The sequence below is a fragment of the Chenopodium album genome, chromosome 10, assembly GCF_948465745.1.
Source record: "Chenopodium album chromosome 10, dcCheAlbu1.1, whole genome shotgun sequence".
NCBI lineage: Eukaryota > Viridiplantae > Streptophyta > Magnoliopsida > Caryophyllales > Amaranthaceae > Chenopodium > Chenopodium album.
The window spans coordinates 20,272,923-20,293,775 of record NC_137843.1 but is presented as its reverse complement, the minus strand read 5'-3'; the positions used below and the strand labels follow the sequence as shown (position 1 = coordinate 20,293,775).

The following is a 20,853-nucleotide window of genomic DNA, read 5'->3' as shown; positions in this document are numbered from 1 at the left end:
CTTGAAATAAACATTAATTACACCGTTGACAGGTGATTTTAACATGCATCTCCAAATTAATGCCATTTTAAGAAATATTTTTTTAATTGTTATCTAATGCCGCTTGTCAACAAGATCCAAATATTATTTATCTTTTTAATTACCAGTAAATCTAAAATGATAAAGGTTGATATTTAAATATTAATTTTATAGGATTGCATATGACAATTGACAGTATTTTTTTTTATTATCATAAATCACTAATATGATCAGAGTAGAGCATGTATATAGTGCAAAAATCTGTCTATCTATTACTATATACTATATGTGAAATTAGATTTCAGTCAAAACCTTAGTCTCTTATACAAGGAAAAAAACAAAAAAAAATCTGATTTGGAATTATTCTTAAATTGAATATATATATATATATAATATAATATAATATAATATAAATCCATAGTAATATTCTAACAATCAAAAAATAAAGGAAAGCTTTCCTGTAATATCTTTCAATTTGAGGAACTTTTTAAATATTAACACAGTGTCTTATGAATGTAATACTACCTCCGTTTTATATTATTTGCAACGATTAGACATTTTTCTCTCTACTTTATGTCAAATCGTTGCAAATAATATAAAACGGAGGTAGTATATATCTATCTATAACTATATATCTATCTATAACTATATACTAAAGGCAAAATGATGAATGATACGTGTCAATTCTTGAATGAAAAATCAATATCAATCAATCAATCAATATGTATAACTAATACTAAAGTAATTACCGCTAGCACCACCACTGTACATGTGTCACCTTCTCATAAAATTTTTTCCCTCCTAAATTATTTGTGACAACATTCTCTCTCTCTCTCTCTCTTTTTTTTTTTCCTTTTTTCAAAATAAAGCTAATATTTGAAAATTATTGATTAATTATACATTTTTCTAAAAGCTTTTATGACTAATTTCACAATTTATTAGTGATAGTAGAGTTTGGATTATTTTTCCCTATCTATTAATTCTTCATATTTTCTATAATGAATCAAAAACAAATGCTAACATTTTAAAAATTTTATTATAACTATGAAGTTAATTAGAATATTTTTTAGCTTAATTAATCTAACTAAAGGGATTGATCACAATTTATTATGTTTTGCTTAAAATATTTATATTACACACATACAAGTAAGTTTTTAATTATTTAAACGTGCATCGCATGAGATTAACCTAGTATATAATACTAAAACAGACACTAGGAATGACACGTGTCATTTCCTGGTGCTAGTTTTTCCCTCCAAAATCCCCTCCTTATTTTTTCCTTTTTTTTTCTTTTTTTTTTTTAAGTCAATGTCATTAATTACCTACTCTAAGTTATACACAAAATATTCACCGAATCACATACTTGTGATTATATTGATTTATATACATTCCATTTTTGTAATTAATATTTTCCATTTTATGTAATTTTAGACTACATATCTAATGTAATTTTAAATAAATATAGAATTTTCAAATCTTTACTATACAAACCTAAAGTAAAATTAAAATAACTTAGATTAAAAAAATATACATCTAAAAGTTAAAAAATATTTTCCAAGGAAAATTTATGCTAAATTTATAATAATAATAATAATAATAATAATAATAATAATAATAATAATAATTAAATATTTTGGTGAATACGACGGGTAAAACATGAACTTCGTATTAGATTGTAGCAAGTGAAGCAAAAGGTATGACAAGTAAGTTTTAGTTTTTTTTCTCTACGGGTGATAGGAAATGACTGAGTCAACTTCTCTAATATAGTTATGAAGAGCAATATTCATTTATTTTTCAATTAACAAAATAAAATTATAAAAAAATTAAAAAGTTATTAAAAGAAATTTAAAAAAAAAAAAACAATAATAAATAATGCAAGTATATTTTAAGTTCAAGTTTTACAAATAAATTATATGTCATCAACTTCTTTCAAAATAACAAATATAATATTTTCTTAATCCTACATCAATATTTTTAATATAAGAAAATTTACGAAGATTAAATAATATTTTCATGTAATTATCTTTAACTTATTGTATCATTTGGGTAATAAAGTTTAGATTTTATTCATAGCTTATTGTTAAGTCCAATGGAAACAAAATAGATTATGTACAATTAAATATCCTATACTAAAAAGACATTTTCATTTTTCAAATTTTCTAGGTAATGGCATATTTAATATTTTCCTCACAATTTCAATAAGAATTTTTGCAATTACCTACAAAAGTGGATGTTAATATTTTAAAAATATATGTTATAGGTCAAAGTAAATGTTATAAAAAAAAATTATAATTAAGCTATCTTAATCATTTAAATTAAAATTAAAATACATATTTTTGTATGAACTACTTTAGAACTAATAAAGCGCAATATTTCATAACAAAATTTAGCAAATATCGTGTGTTACACGGGACCTAATTTAGTATCATATAAGACATTAAAAATGGAGGAAATAACAAGTATGTCTCGCACAATAACTTGAGTTTTTACTTTCCGTAAATTTTTATCTGGTAATGAAAAATTTGTAGTAATGAAGCAAACAACTTTTAAAACATAATTACAATTGAGAAGATGTTTATACTTGTTATTACTAAAAATAAATCGGAGGTCTAAAATTTGATATTCTTAAAGTAGATTTTGTAATGAATCATGATCTGGCATGACTATATACATGATTTCCACTAACTTTTACATGTGGCTAGCCATACGGTTTGACCATCCTTCATGAGATTACTCAATTAGTGTTATAGTTCAATATGTTGTTGCAATAGTTATATATACCTTTTTTTTTTTTTTGAAAGAAGTGCCTAAGGAAACTATGTTTCATTAGTTAAATACATACGACATCTAAAATTGACCATTAAAGATAATGAAAATATATTTAATATAATCAAAATAGAAAAAGAATTAACTGGGCAAGGGCTTAAAATCCAAATATGTAGGTATAACAATTCGACGCATTCTCGCTTTGTTGTCTCATACAAGTTTTTGGGTGGTTTCCGTCGTCGCTTCTTCATAATTTTGTGAGGAAGAACATTATTCTTGTGATGATTTTGTAACCCGAATTTTAGCAATAAACATCAATTGTAGCCCCACAAAACTAGAGACCATATCAAACGTAAAAATCTGTATTTTGAAGGAGTTCGAAAAACCATGTCTTTCGAAGGAGTTTGAAAAACCTTGGCTTTTAAAGGAGATCGAAAAACCCTTATCCTTGTCCTTAGAAGGAGATAAACTCTTTCTTTCAAGGAAGACATTATTATAACCCAAGAAGCAAAAATGATGATAATAATATAAGAAACAAAGATTAGGGATTTTTATTCTCTAGAAAATTTCAACGTAAAACCCTCAAAAGTAACAATTGAGGCTAGAGTTTAGAAGAGTGAAGAGAAAAGGCTAGGTTTTATTTATTTATTTAATTTTTTTTTATTTTTTTTTTTGCCAACAGTTATACTTTAATAATAATAATAATGTTGATGAAAATGTTAGAATAAGGACAAATAAATGGGCCAAATGGTGTCCCCTTTTGCTTTTCACCCCTGCTTAGTGTTTACGGCTTAGTAGGATACTAATTATGTCATACTCAACCTACTCCCACAACTTAGGTGGTAAGCTAAATTGCTTATGTACTCCATAGTCCATACTACTTTTAATAAAATGTTTTACTAGTATGTTCGGGTAAAGAATGTTTAAAAATAAGAGGAAAATTAATTTTATTTGTATGATAAACTCTATTTTATATAATACTAGATGAAGTCATACGATGTACGGTTTGTTTGATTTTTTTTTAAATAATTTTTTTTTGTATTAATGTGCTAAAATTAGTTATATATTTAGATAAAATTCCTAATATTAAAAGATAATATATAATATTTAATTAATTTAAAGTTAAAAATTTCATTTGCCAAATTTGCCTACGTGGCATTTGCATTATTTAATTCTTAAAGAAATTAATAATCTCTTATTTAATTCGCCAATTTTGCCTGCGTGGCATTTGAATTATTTAATTCTAAAAGAAATTAATAATCTCTTATTTAATTGGTTACAACAAAAATTTATAATCCTACATGGCGCGCTAAGAAAATTAAATCCTATGTGGCTCTTTAAAAACTCGGGAAAAACTCCCCTATATATATATATATATATATTAGACTAGATGAAGCCCGTGCGATGCACAGTTTGTTTGATTTTTTTTAAAAATAATTTTTTTTTTGTGCTAAAATTTGTTATATATTTAGATAAAATTCCTAATATTAAAAGATAATACATAATATTTAATTAATTTAAAATTAAAAATTTCATTCGCCAATTTTGCCTACGTGGCATTTGAATTATCTAATTTTAAAAGAAATTAATAATCTCTTATTTAATTCGCCAATTTTTCCTACCTGGCATTTTAATTATTTAATTCTAAAAGAAATTAATAATCTCTTATTTAATTGGCTACAACAAAAATTTATAATCCTACATGGCGCGGTAAGAAAATTAAATCCTACGTGGCTCTTTAAAAACTCGGGAAAAAACTCCCTTTATATATATACTAGATGTAAGCCCGTGCGATGCACGGTTCTATCTTTTTATTTAATTTAAAATTTTGTAAATTTATGAAGATCATTCATTAAATATATGGATAAAATTCCTAATATCATAATATAATTTTTAATTTTAACACTGAAGTTATCTTTTGTTGTTTTATTTATTTTATATAATGCTTGAATTTAAAATCCCAAACTTTATTTACTAATTTTGCTTATGTGACAATTTAAATTTTTAATTCAAAAAAGAAATGACAAATCTCGTTTTTTTATTGATCAAAATAAGTCTTTTGCCTATGCGTTTATTTAATATACTCGTTCTGTTTAAAATGTTAGTCTCATTTATAATCGTTTAACTATTAAAAATTATGGGGAATTAGTCATATGAAATATAGTTTTATTCGTCTCGATGAGTACATTATTAAAATCAAACTTTTATAGTATTTGTTAGGGAGAGATTAAAGATATTTGCGATCAAAAATTTACATCCACATATGTAAAAAAGATAATTATTACTTTTTTTTAGAAGATAATTATTGGTTTTTAAAAATAATTTAAATTTTAATTATTCTCTATTCGTTGTTTTTACCTATGTGTCAAAATTCTTAAATCTTATTTTTCACTTTTGCTTAGGTAGCAAGTAAATTTTTTAATTCTAAAATAAATTATTAATCTAATTTTTCATTGGACAAAATAATACATTTTCTTATGTGGCACGTCAAATGCTCCCGAAAAATGCCTACTTTATTTATATAATATTAGATTAGATTAGATTAGATTTTTATGACTTCATTAATTTTAGATAAGTACGTCTTTTGTGTTATTCAATATTTTTAAATAATTGCATCACTTTTTCATATTTCTAATCCATATTCAACATTCTTTTACATGCTATGTAATTTGGACTTTTGACTTTAATTGTCGGTGTTGGACTTATGACACCAGGACATTTGGACACTTGAACACCAAGAACTTTTTTTCACAAAATAGTTAGGTAAGACACTTAGACATAAATACTCATTTCGAACATGAACACCCTAGTCCGAATAACAGTTTTAAATTAAATACTCTAACTTACCTTTCATTGAGATTTTATTATTTTCATCTTTATTTATTTACACACTAAAAAATTCGCATTAATTCACTTGCATAAAACTTTAAGTATATACAAGTGACCCACGGATTAAAAAACGAATGAGCATAAAATATAGAAAGATGATAATCGATAAGACATATTAGGAAGTCGGCCGCTATATTAGGTTTACGTAAACATGTTTGATGCCATAGGAGATAGGACCCATTGCATGTTGATGATGTGATACGATTGTAGGATTGCATTAGAAGTCCACGAACTTTAATTTCATAGAAAGTAAGATTTTTAATTAATTAATAACTAAAGCTTTTCATTCAATTTGCAAATAAGCCAAACAAATGGCAATGCAACAAGAAGACCAAAGTAAAGAGTCGTAACTCAATCAAGGCTCAAGAGGCATTTGAATTTCATAACTTGAACGAGTTATTTCACAATATCAAATACTCCATCCGTTTCAATATGATAGTCCCATATGAAATCAATCATATAAAATAAGAAAAGGAAAATATTTAGAATATAACATGAAAGTAAAAAAACAATTTATACACTGTTTTGCCTTATTTAAATTTTTTGAATTTTTTAGGAAAGCATTAGCCATATTTGCATAAATTAAGAGAGTAATTTCTTAACTTAGAGTCATGTCATCAATTCACAATCAATTAATTTAATCAAACAGAATTTAATATGTATAAATAGGGAAATAAAAACTAAGTTAAAAGTAATACATTCAATATGGGTAGATCTTTTTAAAACGTTTAAAATAGTAAATGGGACTAACAAATTGAAACAGAGGGAGTATCAATATAGTACAACAGAAAGAAAAAAAAAAGGTTTGTTTTTATATGTTTTTACGTTAATAGGCTTTTTTTTTAACCTTTTTTGCTTCTCACAATTAATATATCTCCAAATGAGCTTTAAGTCCATATCTTTTAAAAAGTTAGAGTAACTCTTATGAATAGTATTTGAATAATAATATCAATATTTATTAACTTATTTACCTATAGATATTTGTTTATATAATATCTCTAATTAATCCTACCAACAATTAAAGTTGTAACATAATAAATCAAAAAAACTACTATGACTAATTATGGCTTGAACGTTAAGTCGTCAGCCACCCTAGTAAATTAATAAAATTCATTATAATTATCGAGTTGATGGAAAGGTCATTTAAGTACACAAAGGTACTATTAAGATGGCAAAGGTGCATATTTGTCAAAAAATTCGGCAACTCCTCAATTAAAAAAAAAAAAAAAAAAAAAAAAAAAAAAAAAAAAAAAAGAGAAGGAATAATTTTCTTATTGTAATGATTTCATTTGAAAGAAAAAAAAAAAAAAAAAAAAAAGAGGGAGAGAGAGAGAGAGAGATTTTCTTCCTGTTGTAAAAATTTCAATACAGATATAATAGAGGTTATAAGTAGGCCAGTCACTTTCGCCACTTCGCGCATCATGGTGATGATCATACATTCAATATATAGGGTTTAATTTCAGACAATAATTTGGACCAGTTTACTAGATATGCTAAAATATTGCCAAAAGAGCCAAAAAATAGATAGGGATTGTTAGACATGCCGACCTGAAGTACAGCCTTAAAGGTGTCTTTAAAGACAATTGAAAGAAACTTCCTGTCACTAGTACTTAATCTTCCAAAGAAAGGATGAATGAGAATCATCAACAGCATACTTCAGTCCTGAAGATATCCGAACATTTGATATTGCCGCCAACTTGGCTCTTAAGAGGCGTAGCAAAAACACATGTCGTGATTTTTTCTTGCTCAGCACCCGAATATAAGCTGTTAATCCAAGCCATATAACTTCTTGTTTTGCTACTTTAAGTACTTGATTGCAGTCAGGCTTGTAATTAACTTTATACATCCTTCGCTTCATTAGTCTGTACATATATCTGACAATCAAAAGGTTCAACAAAATAGTTAATACCTTGTATTTCATCAATCAATCAATCAGAGCCTTAATCCCTTAAGTGGGGTCGGCTACATATTTAAAAAAATAAAAATAAATTAAGATTTATTCCGTACATATCTAACCAGGGTTATTATCCATATTCCACAGTTGAATTTAGACCAGTGCAAAAAGAAATTGAAAAGAGATGACTTTAAAGCAACAGAAAGTACTTTTGAGCACTGCCCTTGTTTAATTTATGGCATGACAATGGATTTTCAGTAGGAACTCTTTCAAAAAGGAAGAAGAAATATAGGAAGATAAAGTTTTATTTTTGTAGGCGTACCGTACCTTATTGACCCCTCTATACTAGAGAGGCAGGAACCTGGCTGAAGCTTGCACCAGAATGACAATTCACGGACATAACAATGAAACTTCATCGCGCACACCACAAAAGCTTGGTACACATTAAGCCTGATGGTAGCTGGTGGGTTTATACTTCTATCATAGAATATAGGATGACATTTAGGTCGCATATAAGCACGCAACTTGGCCTTTAATTGACGTCCTGGTCTATGCTGCCAGCTCACAGTCAAAGTCGAACTCATGTGATCATTGAGGTACCTGCTCCAAGAAAGCCACAATAGATTATAAAATTTAACAACATTGCACATCATTATTGAGAAATTCACTACATGGCAGATCACAACAAATTCAATGAAAAATTAGTTTACGTTCAAAATGATTTCACATTAGCAATGATGAGCTCACAGAAAACTGCAACAAATAAGAAGGGGATTTTTAACCATTTAATAAATCGAATTATCAGACCAAGTAAGCTTGCAATAAAAGCCAATTAAGCTTGAGTACATAACATCAAAGTTCAGGGCCGCCTATAACATAGGTTTCATTCTTTTCACCTATAAACTTTATTTGAACTTATTTTTAGTTGTTTATTGAACATTTTAGCCATTGAACTAATTGGCTCCGAATTTTTTTTTCATAAAGGTGAAAAGTTAAAGAACATATTTAGTTAATTACACAATGAAAAAGCATCTGTTTTTCTGCTCACAGACAATTGAGAATTTTAGGGGGAAAAGGATAAATATTATAAAGTATTTCCTTCCTAGCAATTGCCATTACTTGCGTCACACAAAATATTAGTTCAACCAATTAAAAATCACGGGAAAAGGGGAATTATCAACATTTGATTGTATAGTTATCAATTTGGTATATAGTGTGTTTCTCTTCAGAGTTGGGGAAGCATTTGTATAATGTGAACAAAGGTTCCACATGATGGCAATAGCTTGTCCTTGTACTAGTCACTTTTCATTATACCATGAAAGACAAGAATTGTATTTGATAATCTTATGTTAAAGCAAAAATTCATTGATGTAATAGTTACTCTTAATTCCTAACATTAATTAACAAGTGTCTTTAAAGATTAGGCACACACATGGAATATCTACTTATTGCATTGGAAACTCACGACTAATAATACTGCCTATATTTGAAAGTAAAAATGTTGCATTTGTTCCTTAATGTGAAAAAAAAAGGAAAAAAGTTGATCAAGTGGATAGATATACAGAATAGAAAAAGTACAAAAAGCACATTTCTCAAGCAAATTGATACAGATAAATCTAATGTACCTTCTAATATTACTACTTGTAATAATTTAGCAACGATTATATCATTAACTTGCTAGTTGCTACTTAATGGAATAGTACCCAATACCAGTGCACACATCCTGGCCTCCCCAGAAATGTGGTAAGCACACTCGTAACTCTAGTCATTGTCATTCATAAATGGAGAAATCATAAGATTCATGACTCAAAAATCAAAATAGTTCACAAGAGAACTATTTACAATCAAGCAGACAACACAGTCCCCAGAAATCAGTATCACTTTCTAGCTACATGATCTTTAGTTGTCTGAAAAACAATAACACATACAAAACAGAATGACTTAAACAATAGAAAATGGGGCAGTATAGGGATTACCTACTATAGTCTGCCTGAACCTCTAAAGTGCAGCTATTGATAAGCAAGCCACTCCATTGCATAAATGAGACACCATCACTGCCTACTAAAAGCCTCTTTGAATCAACTTTATGTGTACCACCATAATCAAAATTCATGCAGAATTTCTCCTGATTCATGTAACAATTGTACGCATGAAATCCTCTTTGCAACCGGGAGAAGAAGCTACTAGCCTGTTTTTTGGATGTTGATACAAACAAAAAGTCATCAACAAACCTGAGTAAGAGATACTTGGGAGATGAAAAAGATACAGCTGAAGTAGCTACAAGAGCAGCTGAACCATTGTCAACATGAATTGGCATGTCTTGACCAGATAGGGAAATATAGGGAAAGAGTAAATTCCTTTCCATATGTCCATAGTACAGTGTACAAAGCAGACTTGACAAAACACTCCCCTGAGGGATGCCAACAGTTTGCAAAAAATAATATTGACCTAATTTGAGCACATTGTTCTTTAGATGCTCCTTCAAATTATACATAAGTTCTTCCCTTCTTACAGTCACGCTTTGCTCCTGCAATCAATAACATTACACAAATTAATCAGTTTCATCGTGTCTTGTTAAGTTGCATAAAGCAAAACTGTTTTCCTGACGGAAGCGTCTTCAATTGAAGGTTCCATTTAAAGCAGAATGGTCAGGCAAAATTTAGACTACAAATGACAAACAAAACCCTGGTTTCAAGGACAAGTGTTCATAGAAAATCATTGAAAAACACCTTTTTGATTCTGTACACAAATACACATTTTAGGAAATGCACATTAGACACATCTATCTCAATCAGTTCACTTTCAATTAACAACACATCATATGTGGCTTAACTGGTCATTCCTAAAAAGCGTTCTTCAAAAACCCTCTCCTTCACTAATGTTTATCTAGGTGTTGACTTTTATGATGTGCTCAGATTACAAGTCAGATATACCAGTCACCTGTGCATCTGAGATCAATTCAAATACAAGCACCATTTAATGGCTACTTCACAAACTTATTTACCAGATTCACAACAACAGTCTGGCAAGTCCTTTGATGAACAGGAGGAATGTCTTCTGTCAATCCACAATTGTTACCTTCAATCATCAACTTTCGATTTTCAGAAATCCACATGGACTTTTTCCTGCAGAAGATCTCACAGGACTTCTGCATGGAATATTTGTCCCCCACTTGTATTTCATCAATTACTGAGAGAAGCTTATCCTGCTTGACAGTATCAAATGCCTTTTGTACATCTGAAACTACAATGTATACCATAGGCATAATTGGCTGTCCTTCCTTCAAATGCCTCAAAAATGAACATAATTTCCTATGGATGTCATTATAAGAGAAAACAGTGGAGCCCCACCTTTCTGGTTCCTTCACCTTCAGATCCTTGAATATGACTTGCAAATCCCGCAGAACAGTATTTACAGACTTCAAAAAGGGGGCATATCTGTTACGAGCTCTTTTTATTCTCTTCTTTTTGCGGAATTTAGCATGTGAAAGTGATCTTTTAACGCAGAATCTGGATGCTGCTTTCAGATTCGCTATTGGTCTTGCTCCATTTTCTTTTGGGCAAAGCCTAACCTTTGAGAAACCAAATGACCTCTTGCTTAATATTTCTGCTACAGATGCATTATTCAAGGAACGGTAAGTCTGATCCTTCAGTGATACGATGACTTTGTCACTCAACTTCTGCCAAGTTGATTTCCTGTAATAATACAAGTTCTGTTTACCCTGTTCACTTTCCGTGACGTAAAAATTGTCCTGTACAAGGGGTACCACAATATGAGAAAATAACCAAAAGATCCATCGTTCCAGAAGCATCTGTTTTAAAGGACAATGGCCAATGTTTTGTGAATTTGACGATACCACAGAAATTTGATCAGTCGTAGGCTTAAAGACAAAAGCATTAAAACACTTGGAAGCCTCAATACTTGATAGCAATGGAAATTTTGACACTTCTAGCTTATGCAAACATTGCTTTAATGAAAATTTCTCGAACCTCCTCAGCTTAATAAATCTAGAGATGTTTCTTCGCAAGATTCTGCGGCTCAATGGTAATCCTAAGAGACCAGGTGGGACTATATTCCGACAAACAGCCCAAATATATGATACAACTTCATCCTTTAAGCAATATGGCCGGCTGAGACCGAATTGACGCTGAATGACTTCAGTTGTTCTCTTGTGACCCTTTGTTTTGGTACAAGTAAGCCTCTTGGGCATTTGGTCAGTTCCTTGAAACACGTCTTGTTTAGAATCAGTGGCGGATCCAGGATTTTTAAGGTGTTGGGTCACTGTCACCTATATCGATCATCACTCATCGACCGCATACCGGAGGTGGATGAATTTTGTGATAGACGATGAGTTTGTGGAGGAGGATGCTTGGGACTGAAGAAACTTGTTATATCATATGTTTTTTATGAAAATTAAGTCACAATTTCAATTTAATTACAAAATCCAATATTGTCAAAAATAGATTAATTCAATCTTTTTGCAACTTATCTATTCTATACCCAAGTGGTTTTTAGAATATTATAGCCAATTAAGTCACAATACCCAATTTAATTATACAAACATAATATATACAACACAAATTAGAAAAACCACTTAATGTAATGTCTCAACAACACAAAACATAACAGCATTGAAGGATAATCAAATTAATCACATGATAATCAAATATCATAAGTTCATTATCATTTCAAAAGGAAAACCAAAAAAAAAAAAAAATATTCTATTTCTAGCTAATGCTACTACAATGAATAAAATGAAAAAAGAAGGAAAAAATTGAAATAATCACATGAAAATCAATAAATCACATAACCATAACATAGAAAGGAAAAAAAAACAAAAAAACAAAAAAACAAAAAGATAAAAGGAATTCCAAAAAAAAAAAAAAAAAAAAAAAAAAACAAAAAGATAAAGGAATACAAAAATTACAAGTAATAAGGCTCGAACTCAAGACTTGTGTGGCTAGGGCCTTGCTAATTGGGCTTTGTCCCAATCCCTCCAACCACTAAGCTACAAGATTGTATTGCTAACTTATAACCAAAAATAATGTTTATATCTTATTTTCCAATAGGTGCCATTTAATTTTTTTTTTTTTTTTTTTTTTTCCTGCTAGGTCACGTGACCCAGCAGGACCAAGGCTAGATCCGCCACTGTTTAGAATTTGATAACTCTAAATCCATTTTTCTAGGATGAAAAAAGATCAATTGTTAGACTAACAATCTACACACCAAATATTTAAAATTTACAAAAACAATCCAAATCTCCTGCTAGCATACATTACAGAATTGGAGTAGAAAAGAATTCAGTATTGACATTTGATGAGTGCCATTTATGGCACTCATTTGATGAGTATTTAGGTTGTTTTTACCTTCTTTTCATAGCTTTCTTCAATAAAAAATGCTTAGTTTTATGCATTTTCTATTTATTTCCCTTTTCTCCCTTATTTTGTGTTTTAATGGTTTTTCTAGTGTTTTCTCCTTTATTTGCTCTCTTATTGTGGTTGTAGGTATTATACGAGGTTCGGGTCTTGATATTGGTGCCTTACTAAGTTGGAAGATGCTTTTGGAGCAAGCTTATAGCATTGGAAAAACTCAAGATGTAAGAAAGTGGCATGCTCCAAGTTATAACTCTTGCGCTCTCAAGCCGCGCTCTCATGAGATCATGGTGTTGAACCCACCGTCGACTCCATTTGAATCTACCATACCCAATGTTGATCATGAAGGGCACACAATCCACATGAATCTCACACCGAAGGAAGTCCCCTACTGCGCTGCTGGAATGAACCGCCGTAACACGGCGAGGTACGCCGCGACGCGGCAAGGAATACCGCGTCACGGCATTAGCCACCGTGACACGGCAGCATCCAGCGCGCCACGGTAGCAGCGCTGCACCATGGCATCCTCAAATTGCGCAGGCGCGCATCTTCATTGCGCGAGCGCGCATCCCTGCACAGCGTGGTCACGCATCCCGTGCGCAGGCGCTCCTTCCTGGGTTCTGATTTCTCTCGTCTTCTATTTTCGGCAACTTATAAATACCTTTTTGTAACCAATTTTAGGAAGCTTTTTAGACATTATTTTCATCATAATTTTGGCTTAGTTGAGAGTTTCTCTCTCTAGTTTTAGGGTTAGTTGTAAGAGTAGATTTAATGAGAAAAAGTGAGGGATTTCATTGATGATTTGAGAGATTGAAGATTCAAGGTGACAATTGTATTTAATATCTCCATAATCAATCAATGAGGATTTCTAACTCTATCTCATTTTATTGCTTTGTTTAATTTCATGTTTGTTTGATTTGATTTTGATGATTGATCTTGATTAGTGTAATTGTTCTTCATATTTTGTTGATTCTTGTTGTCTTTAGTTGCTTGTTGATTAAATGATGATTCTTGAGTAGTTGTTTAGCTAAGGATTGGGTGAAACTTGTATGATTGATTGATTGTGATTAATTTGGGAATTATGTTGATTGATTGTTGAGATTAAAGTGATTAATGTAAGTTTGCATGTGTGTAATTTGATTAGGCCTTTGAAAATTATGCTAGATTACATTGTGATTTCTAATGATACGGACCATTGATTTAGGAATTGCAATTGTCGATTGATTTGGATTGTGATTCTCCTATTTTGTTATATGTAGAGACCACTAGTTTAATGAAAAGGAATACAAATTCAAAGATAACTAGGTTTTCTCCTTGGGAGGGTTTTTTTTTTTGTTCCCTTCAGGGTCTTTCCTTGCCTCCATTGCTAAGTTTTTTCAATTTCTTTGAAGGTTTCTGTCTTCTCCCTTTTCTCTCCATCTCTTCCATCTCTTTTCCTCTTGGTCTCAGTTGTGAATCTTTGTAGGGGCTTCCACTGGTATTTTTACCGGTGGTAAGTCCCAAATACTTTTCAATTGCTTTCAATAAATAAATCTCATCCTTGTGATGATGATTTTTCTCTTGTTTATTTTCTTTTTGTGTTTGTTTGGTGAAAATTGAAGATTTACAGTTTCATAATCTCTACAAAAATTTGGAGGACCACATGAGTATTTTCACTCGGACGACTACGCATCAGTGGATTTCAAGCCGAATCATTGCGAACTCACAGATTGTATTGCTTCAGATGAAGTTTTTTATTAAGGCGATTGTTAATCAAATCTACGATGTATTTAGTTTTAAGGTGTGTACTTATGTTGGAATTCTTGATTTTTTAGGAATTATATGTAAGTGTCGTTTGGCTATATTTTATTAATGAAATCCCTTTTCTTCATGTCAAAAAAATTTTAACGAATAGGAGATAACTCTCGATTCCAATTGATAGCTCTTATCATTAGTCTTCACAACCATTGATTGACATGTTTTTCCCAAGTTTGTTGCAATTGTCATTAAGGAGAAATTAGTAAGACGTCCAAAAAGAACCCGTACAAGCGCGTCCTCTCCTTATTTTTGAATATCCATTAATTTTCTGTCTAATACCTAAAATAAGAATATAATAATATTTATACAATAATGTACAATGGACTACTATTAGATAAAGTATCAAAAAGAATGACCTAGATTGTACTGTAAAAAAGAGCATCACGTGATTCCATTTACTAGTATTTCTTTCTTTCATAGAAAATTACTTTATAGAGAATGGTGGGGTCAATAGTAAAATAAGTTAAATTGATGAGCAACAATTTATTTTACCAAGAACCGTTAGATAATTGCCACCCCGTCCTTTCAGCTTTTCCCTCTTTCACTCTATTGAGCGGCCGGCAACAATGGAGTTCGCCATGAAAGCCTTATCAACTAACCAATAAAAGATATTTCTCGGGTGATTCGGAGGTTTATCGACCGAGATTCATATGTCGCGGTTGAAACTCGGTCTTTTTGAAAAGGCAGTTACAAAACGGCAAATCTCGTAACGGTATCTTGAAATTCCGTTACAAAACATTCGCAACGCAACGTATCGGCCGAGATTTTATTCTATGCTAAGACTCACTTTCGTAGGAATCGTGGTTGTTTTTAGCTACAACAAGCCCTTTAAACCCCAAAGTCGCCAATGAGACGAGTGAGGTCTCGTAAGGGTATCCAAAGAGTTAAACCCATAACTCTTATAGGTCAACAAATCATAAAAGGAAAATGGAATCAAAAAGGAAAAAGTAAAACAAAAAGCTTTTGAAATGGACTTTTACAAATGATCAAATACAAGTGAATAAACAACTTTCTTTACAATAAGGGTATGTACGTTCCAAGACATCCAAGGTTAATTGAAACATAAAATATGCTAAGCATAGAGAACTAATGAAACACAATTCACCTTCATCTCAAACAATTTTACCGCGTTCTCCCTACTAGTTTCAAATCCACCTCTAATGAGCATCTTAATGATTCCTCGAAGAAACCGGAAAAGAAGACTTTCAAGGCTACTCGACATCTTGACTATGCAAACCACTCCATAGGCTTGACTCATATTTCCCTCCACCGACTTGTGATTCAACTAAAAAGGTCAAAAGGTCTTAAAAAAGGTTGTAGTGTAAGGGCGAAAAAGGGTGAAGGTAGGCTAAATTTTGAAATTTGGTGGTATACCTAAATTGTGAAGCAAAGGGTGATCAATCCTCAACACCATAATCAAGCAATCACCAAATAGTAACACCAACACCCTAAGCTTATTTAAAGCCAAAATCTAAACATATATACAAAAAGCATAAGAACGCTTCCCTCCAAGCTAAAATGAAGCATTGTCCCCAATGCTCTAAATAGGGAGAAATACACTTACAGCAAAATGTTTATGAACTTTTTCATTTTTCTCATATTTTCACTTTTTGCTAAAGCATTTGAATGTGCTTTGCTTTTTCTCATTTTTTTAAATTTTTTTTTCTATTTTTCACTTTATTGCATCGTCCTCGCCTCTTTTAACTATGGACGGCTTTTTCAACGTGGCATTTGCCTTCATTTACAAAATATTTACAATATAAACTTGCTTTCAACAAGAATATCAAATTACCAAACTTCTCTATCTAAAAATCACCAAAACTTTGATCAATATAAAAGAAAATGAAGATCAAATGTAGAAAACATCAAATCACCAAATTTCTCTCTCAGAATCTAAGAACAAGAATTCCAAGCTTAAACTTTCTCTCTAAAAATCTATTCTCTAATGATTCTCTAATATTCCCCTCTAAAAATAGGAAGAAAATCTATATATAGTAAAACTAACAAAGGAGAAATTAGTTAGACGTCCAAAAAGAACCCGTACAGTCGCACCCTATATTACGCGACCGCGAAGAAGTGGGTACGGAAATGGAAAGGAGGGGCTGCGTGCCCGTGAACGGGTGGTGCACGCCCGCGCCTGGGAGCAGGCAGCCCTCCTCGTGCGACCATTGATGCTTCCGTGCGCTCTTCTTGATGAACATTAGAGGTGGCAGTTTCTAAATGCTCCCACGGTGGGTTCAACACCACTTTTGATGTCAGCGACCTTGAAGACTTGGAGCTTACACACCTTGACCCTTGAGCTTCAAAGAGAGAGATCAGCTTACATCTTGAGGTTCATAAAACCCGAGGAAGAGCCATGGACATCATCGTTCTTCTGTAAACAAAGAAAAGCAAACAAATAAAATAGAAAAGGCGAAATAAACTAAGACATGCAAGAAAACGGGAAAACAACTAAGGAAAGCACAAACTAAAGAAATCAAAGACAAAACTAAAGAAAAAGAGATAAAAGAGCCATAAAAGCAACTAAAAATCATCCTAAAAGAGGCTAAATAAGTGCCATAAATAACACATCAAATTCCCAAGCTAAACTTTTGCTCGTCTTCGAGCAAAACAAAAACACGTAGGAATAGGATGAAAAATTTATTCAAACAAGATAAAGGAAAGAAGAGGATAAGAATGTACACAAAGACTCACTTTTGTAGGAATCACGGTTGTTTTTAGCTACAACAAGCCCTTTAAACCCCAAAGTCGCCAATGAGGACGAGTGAGGTCTCGTAAGGGTATCCAAAGAGTTAAAACCATAACTCTTGTAGGTCAGCAAATCATAAAAGGAAAATGGAATCAAAAAGGAAAATGTAAAACAAAAAGCTTTTGAAATGGACTTTTACAAATGATTAAATATAAGTGAATAAAAAACTTTCTTTACAATAAGGGTATGCACGTTCCAAGATATCCAAGGTTAATTGAAACATAAAATATGCTAAGTATAGAGAACTAATGAAACACAATTCACCTTCATCTCAAACAATCTTACCGCGTTCTCCTTACTAGTTTCAAATCCACCTCTAATGAGAATCTCAATGATTCCTTGAAGGAAACGGAAAGGAGGTGATTAACAAGGCTACTCGACATCTTGACTATGTAAACCGCTCCATAGGCTTGACTCACATCTCCCTCCACCGACTTGTGACTTAACCAAAAAGGTCATGAAAAGGGTTGTAATGTAAGGGCAAGAAGGGTAAAGGTAGGCTAAAATTTGAAATTTGGTGGTATACCTAAATTGTGAAGCAGATCAATCCTCAACACCATAATCATGCAATCACCAAGCAAAAACACCAATACCCCCAAGCTTATTCACAGCAAAAATCAGAAACATATATACAAAAAGCGTAAGAACGCTTCTTCCCAAGCTAAAATGAAGCACTGTCCCCAATGCTATAAATAGGGAGAAATATACTTACATCAAAATATTTATAAACTTTTTCATTTGTCTCATTTTTTCACTTTTGCTAAAGCATTCATTTTTTTTATTTTTTATTTATTTTTTTCTATTTTTCACTTTATTGCATTGTCCTCACCTCTTTTAACTATGGACGGTTTTTTCAACTTGGCATTTGCCTTTATTCACAAAATAATCACAATACAAACTTGCTTTCAACATGAGAATCAAATAACCAAACTCATACACCATAATCTCCAACAATAATGATCAATTGCTTCACAAAAACCAAGAATGGAAACAAGAATGAAACAAAAGGCTCAAAAGCTAACGATATGGCTTGAAAAGAAGGTTTATGGCTTAAATGGTTAGCAAGTGTCTATCCTAAAAAAAAAGAAAAATTACCACCCCGAAAAGATGCCTTTGTCCTTCCTAAATGGTTCGGTCGCGATCTCGGTAGATAAGAGTCAAGTTCTAGATAAAGCATGCAATAATCAAGGATCCATGTGCCGCTAATGAAAAATGTATAGAAGGCTAGAAAAAAATTAAACCTCACATGGCTGTAGCAATAATTCACTATTAGTTTCAAATTCACAAAAGGGAGCAACACCTTCTTACCACAAACAAGTAGATTTCGGCTTCAAAGTCCCAAAAGTTCTAAACACACTACGTTAGCATACTCTATCCTAGAATCAACCAAACATGCTCTCAAACGTGCACACCGATACCACGTAGGAAACCATTCATTTAAAAGTAAAAGTTCAGATGGTATTATGTCCAAATCATAAGCAACACATTAAAAGAAACCAAAAATAATGCCTCAAAATCAATTTTTTTTATTTTTTTATTTTTTTATTTTTATTTTTTTTTTTGTATTTTTGCTTTTTGAAAAGAAGAAAAGAAAAAGGAAAAGAGAAAAGAGAAAAGAAGGAAAAGAAGAGGGAAACAGAAAGAAATTACAAAGATGCATGCATATCATATAAATCCCAATCGACAAACAAGTGGTCATTCGTCAACAATGTCAATGACCCCAAACACCCATATGATGTTAATAGCAAACATACTCGAACCATTCAACTCTTCATAGATTATTCCTAATCTAAGCAAACAATGAATGAAAAGAGGAAAAATAAAAAGATCTCACGAGTTATCCAAGCTAAGCCAATATAAACGGGTAAAGGAAAGTACCATCTCCATGGAGCTCCATAAAGTATTATCATGAACTTCAAAACCAAGTGAGAATAAAAGAAAAAAGCAAATTATATACAAAGAAAAAGGTTAACTTCAAAACAAAATAATAAAATTAAACTATACACTAATCTACAAAACATTTGGATTATAGGGTTTGGATTCAAGGGCTTTAGATTAAAGGGGTTTGGATTAAGGGGAGAAAAATCATCATCACTCTCAACATCATCATCTTGAAATAATCATCTCAACATCATCATCAAAAAGACACTCAACAAGACAAGAAAGAGAGACTCATAGAAAACATCAAAACAACACACAACATCATCAATCACTGATGAAGAAAAGCAATTACAAGACATCAAGGCAATAAAAATCAAGGAAGTTCAAGACAACAAAATTGGCCACCGAGTCTTTTCCACAAGAATAATGTTCCCTTAATCTAGATAAAAAAATACATCTCAACATCCCATCAATTCAAAACAAAAGATCACATAACAATAGGGATGGAGGAAAAGGCACAAATAGGGGAAACTAATGACCACTAGGCCCGACATCATTATTGTTGGCATCCCTATTATTAGAGAACCCGGATGGGGGACCATAAGGATCCCATCCCCCAGTGTAGCCGGGTGGCCAACCATAATGGTCCCTAAAGTTGTCTTGTTGCCAAGAGGCCAAGGGAGTGAATTGCTTGGGCAATGCAAGTGGTAGAGGATGGGTAGGGTCGACATAGGGGTAGTTGGGATCCCCCCAATAGTCGCTCCCACCGGACACACAGTAATCGTAGTTACCGTGCTCATCCGAAAAAGAACGGATCTCGGTGTTAGACCCTTGAGATCCTTGCCAATATGGGTTTGTTGGCTTGCCATCAACCCCTCTAGACGATACGGGACCGAGTTAAGGTGGCAAGTATGGATAGTTAACCGCGGGGGTGATTTTCCTACGGTTAACACTAGCATCGTATAATTGTTGTTGAATAAACATACCTTGTTGCATTTCGGAGATGCCTCTTATTTGGTTGTAGATCGGTTTAAAGTCTTGATCATACTTCTCCTCCATGCGAAGTTGCATGCCTTGCATTTGAGCACTCAAGGCTTCCATGTCGGGGTTTGAAAATTGATATTGTTGTTGAGGTTGTTGTTGCTCTTCATGTAGCACATCCTTCATCTCATCATCACCGGGGAGGCGGTCGATTGAGGTGACGAGCCTTACACTGGGAGTACATCCTCCATCTCATCATCACCGGGGAGCATGGCGGTGAAGGGAAGTCAAGGAGGGGTTAGGAAGGTAGCACCAATTCTCACCCCTTCTCAGCCAATCAAATACTTCATCATCATCATTCTTTGCCAAAAATTGCACTTGCTTTAGTTGAGCGATGTCCAGGTAAAGTGAATTAGCCTCCCCCACCAGAGTATATGTCAATTCCCACACTCCTATGAGTGCCAAGCATATTCACCACATGCTAACGTAAGCGTACTTTAAATGAC

The 20,853-nt window shown here is 32.1% G+C and overlaps 1 protein-coding gene across 1 annotated transcript; it reads right to left on the bottom strand.

The window, feature by feature from the left end:
* Positions 1-6,917: 6,917 nt before the first annotated feature.
* On the bottom strand, positions 6,918-20,533 carry LOC145565024 (telomerase reverse transcriptase-like). Its single transcript, XM_081625144.1, has 5 exons — positions 20,353-20,533; positions 10,572-11,848; positions 9,544-10,094; positions 7,895-8,167; positions 6,918-7,547 (listed from the first exon to the last, which is right to left on the bottom strand). The coding sequence occupies exons 1-5, from the start codon at positions 20,531-20,533 to the stop codon at positions 7,277-7,279; spliced, it is 2,553 nt and encodes an 850-aa protein (XP_081481270.1). The 3' UTR covers positions 6,918-7,276.
* Between the last annotated feature and the right edge of the window lie 320 nt (positions 20,534-20,853).

What these genes read in the sequence shown, in the direction of transcription:
- LOC145565024 (XM_081625144.1), bottom strand. Translation starts at nt 20,533, where the DNA reads ATGAAGGATGTGCTACATGAAGAGCAACAACAACCTCAACAACAATAT. An exon ending in AGACTGTTGTTGTGAATCTG is followed by an intron (nt 10,095 to 10,571) that starts GTAAATAAGTTT and finishes TATTGATTGCAG; the next exon opens with GAGCAAAGCGTGACTGTAAG. An exon ending in AGTATAGAGGGGTCAATAAG is followed by an intron (nt 7,548 to 7,894) that starts GTACGGTACGCC and finishes TTTGATTGTCAG; the next exon opens with ATATATGTACAGACTAATGA.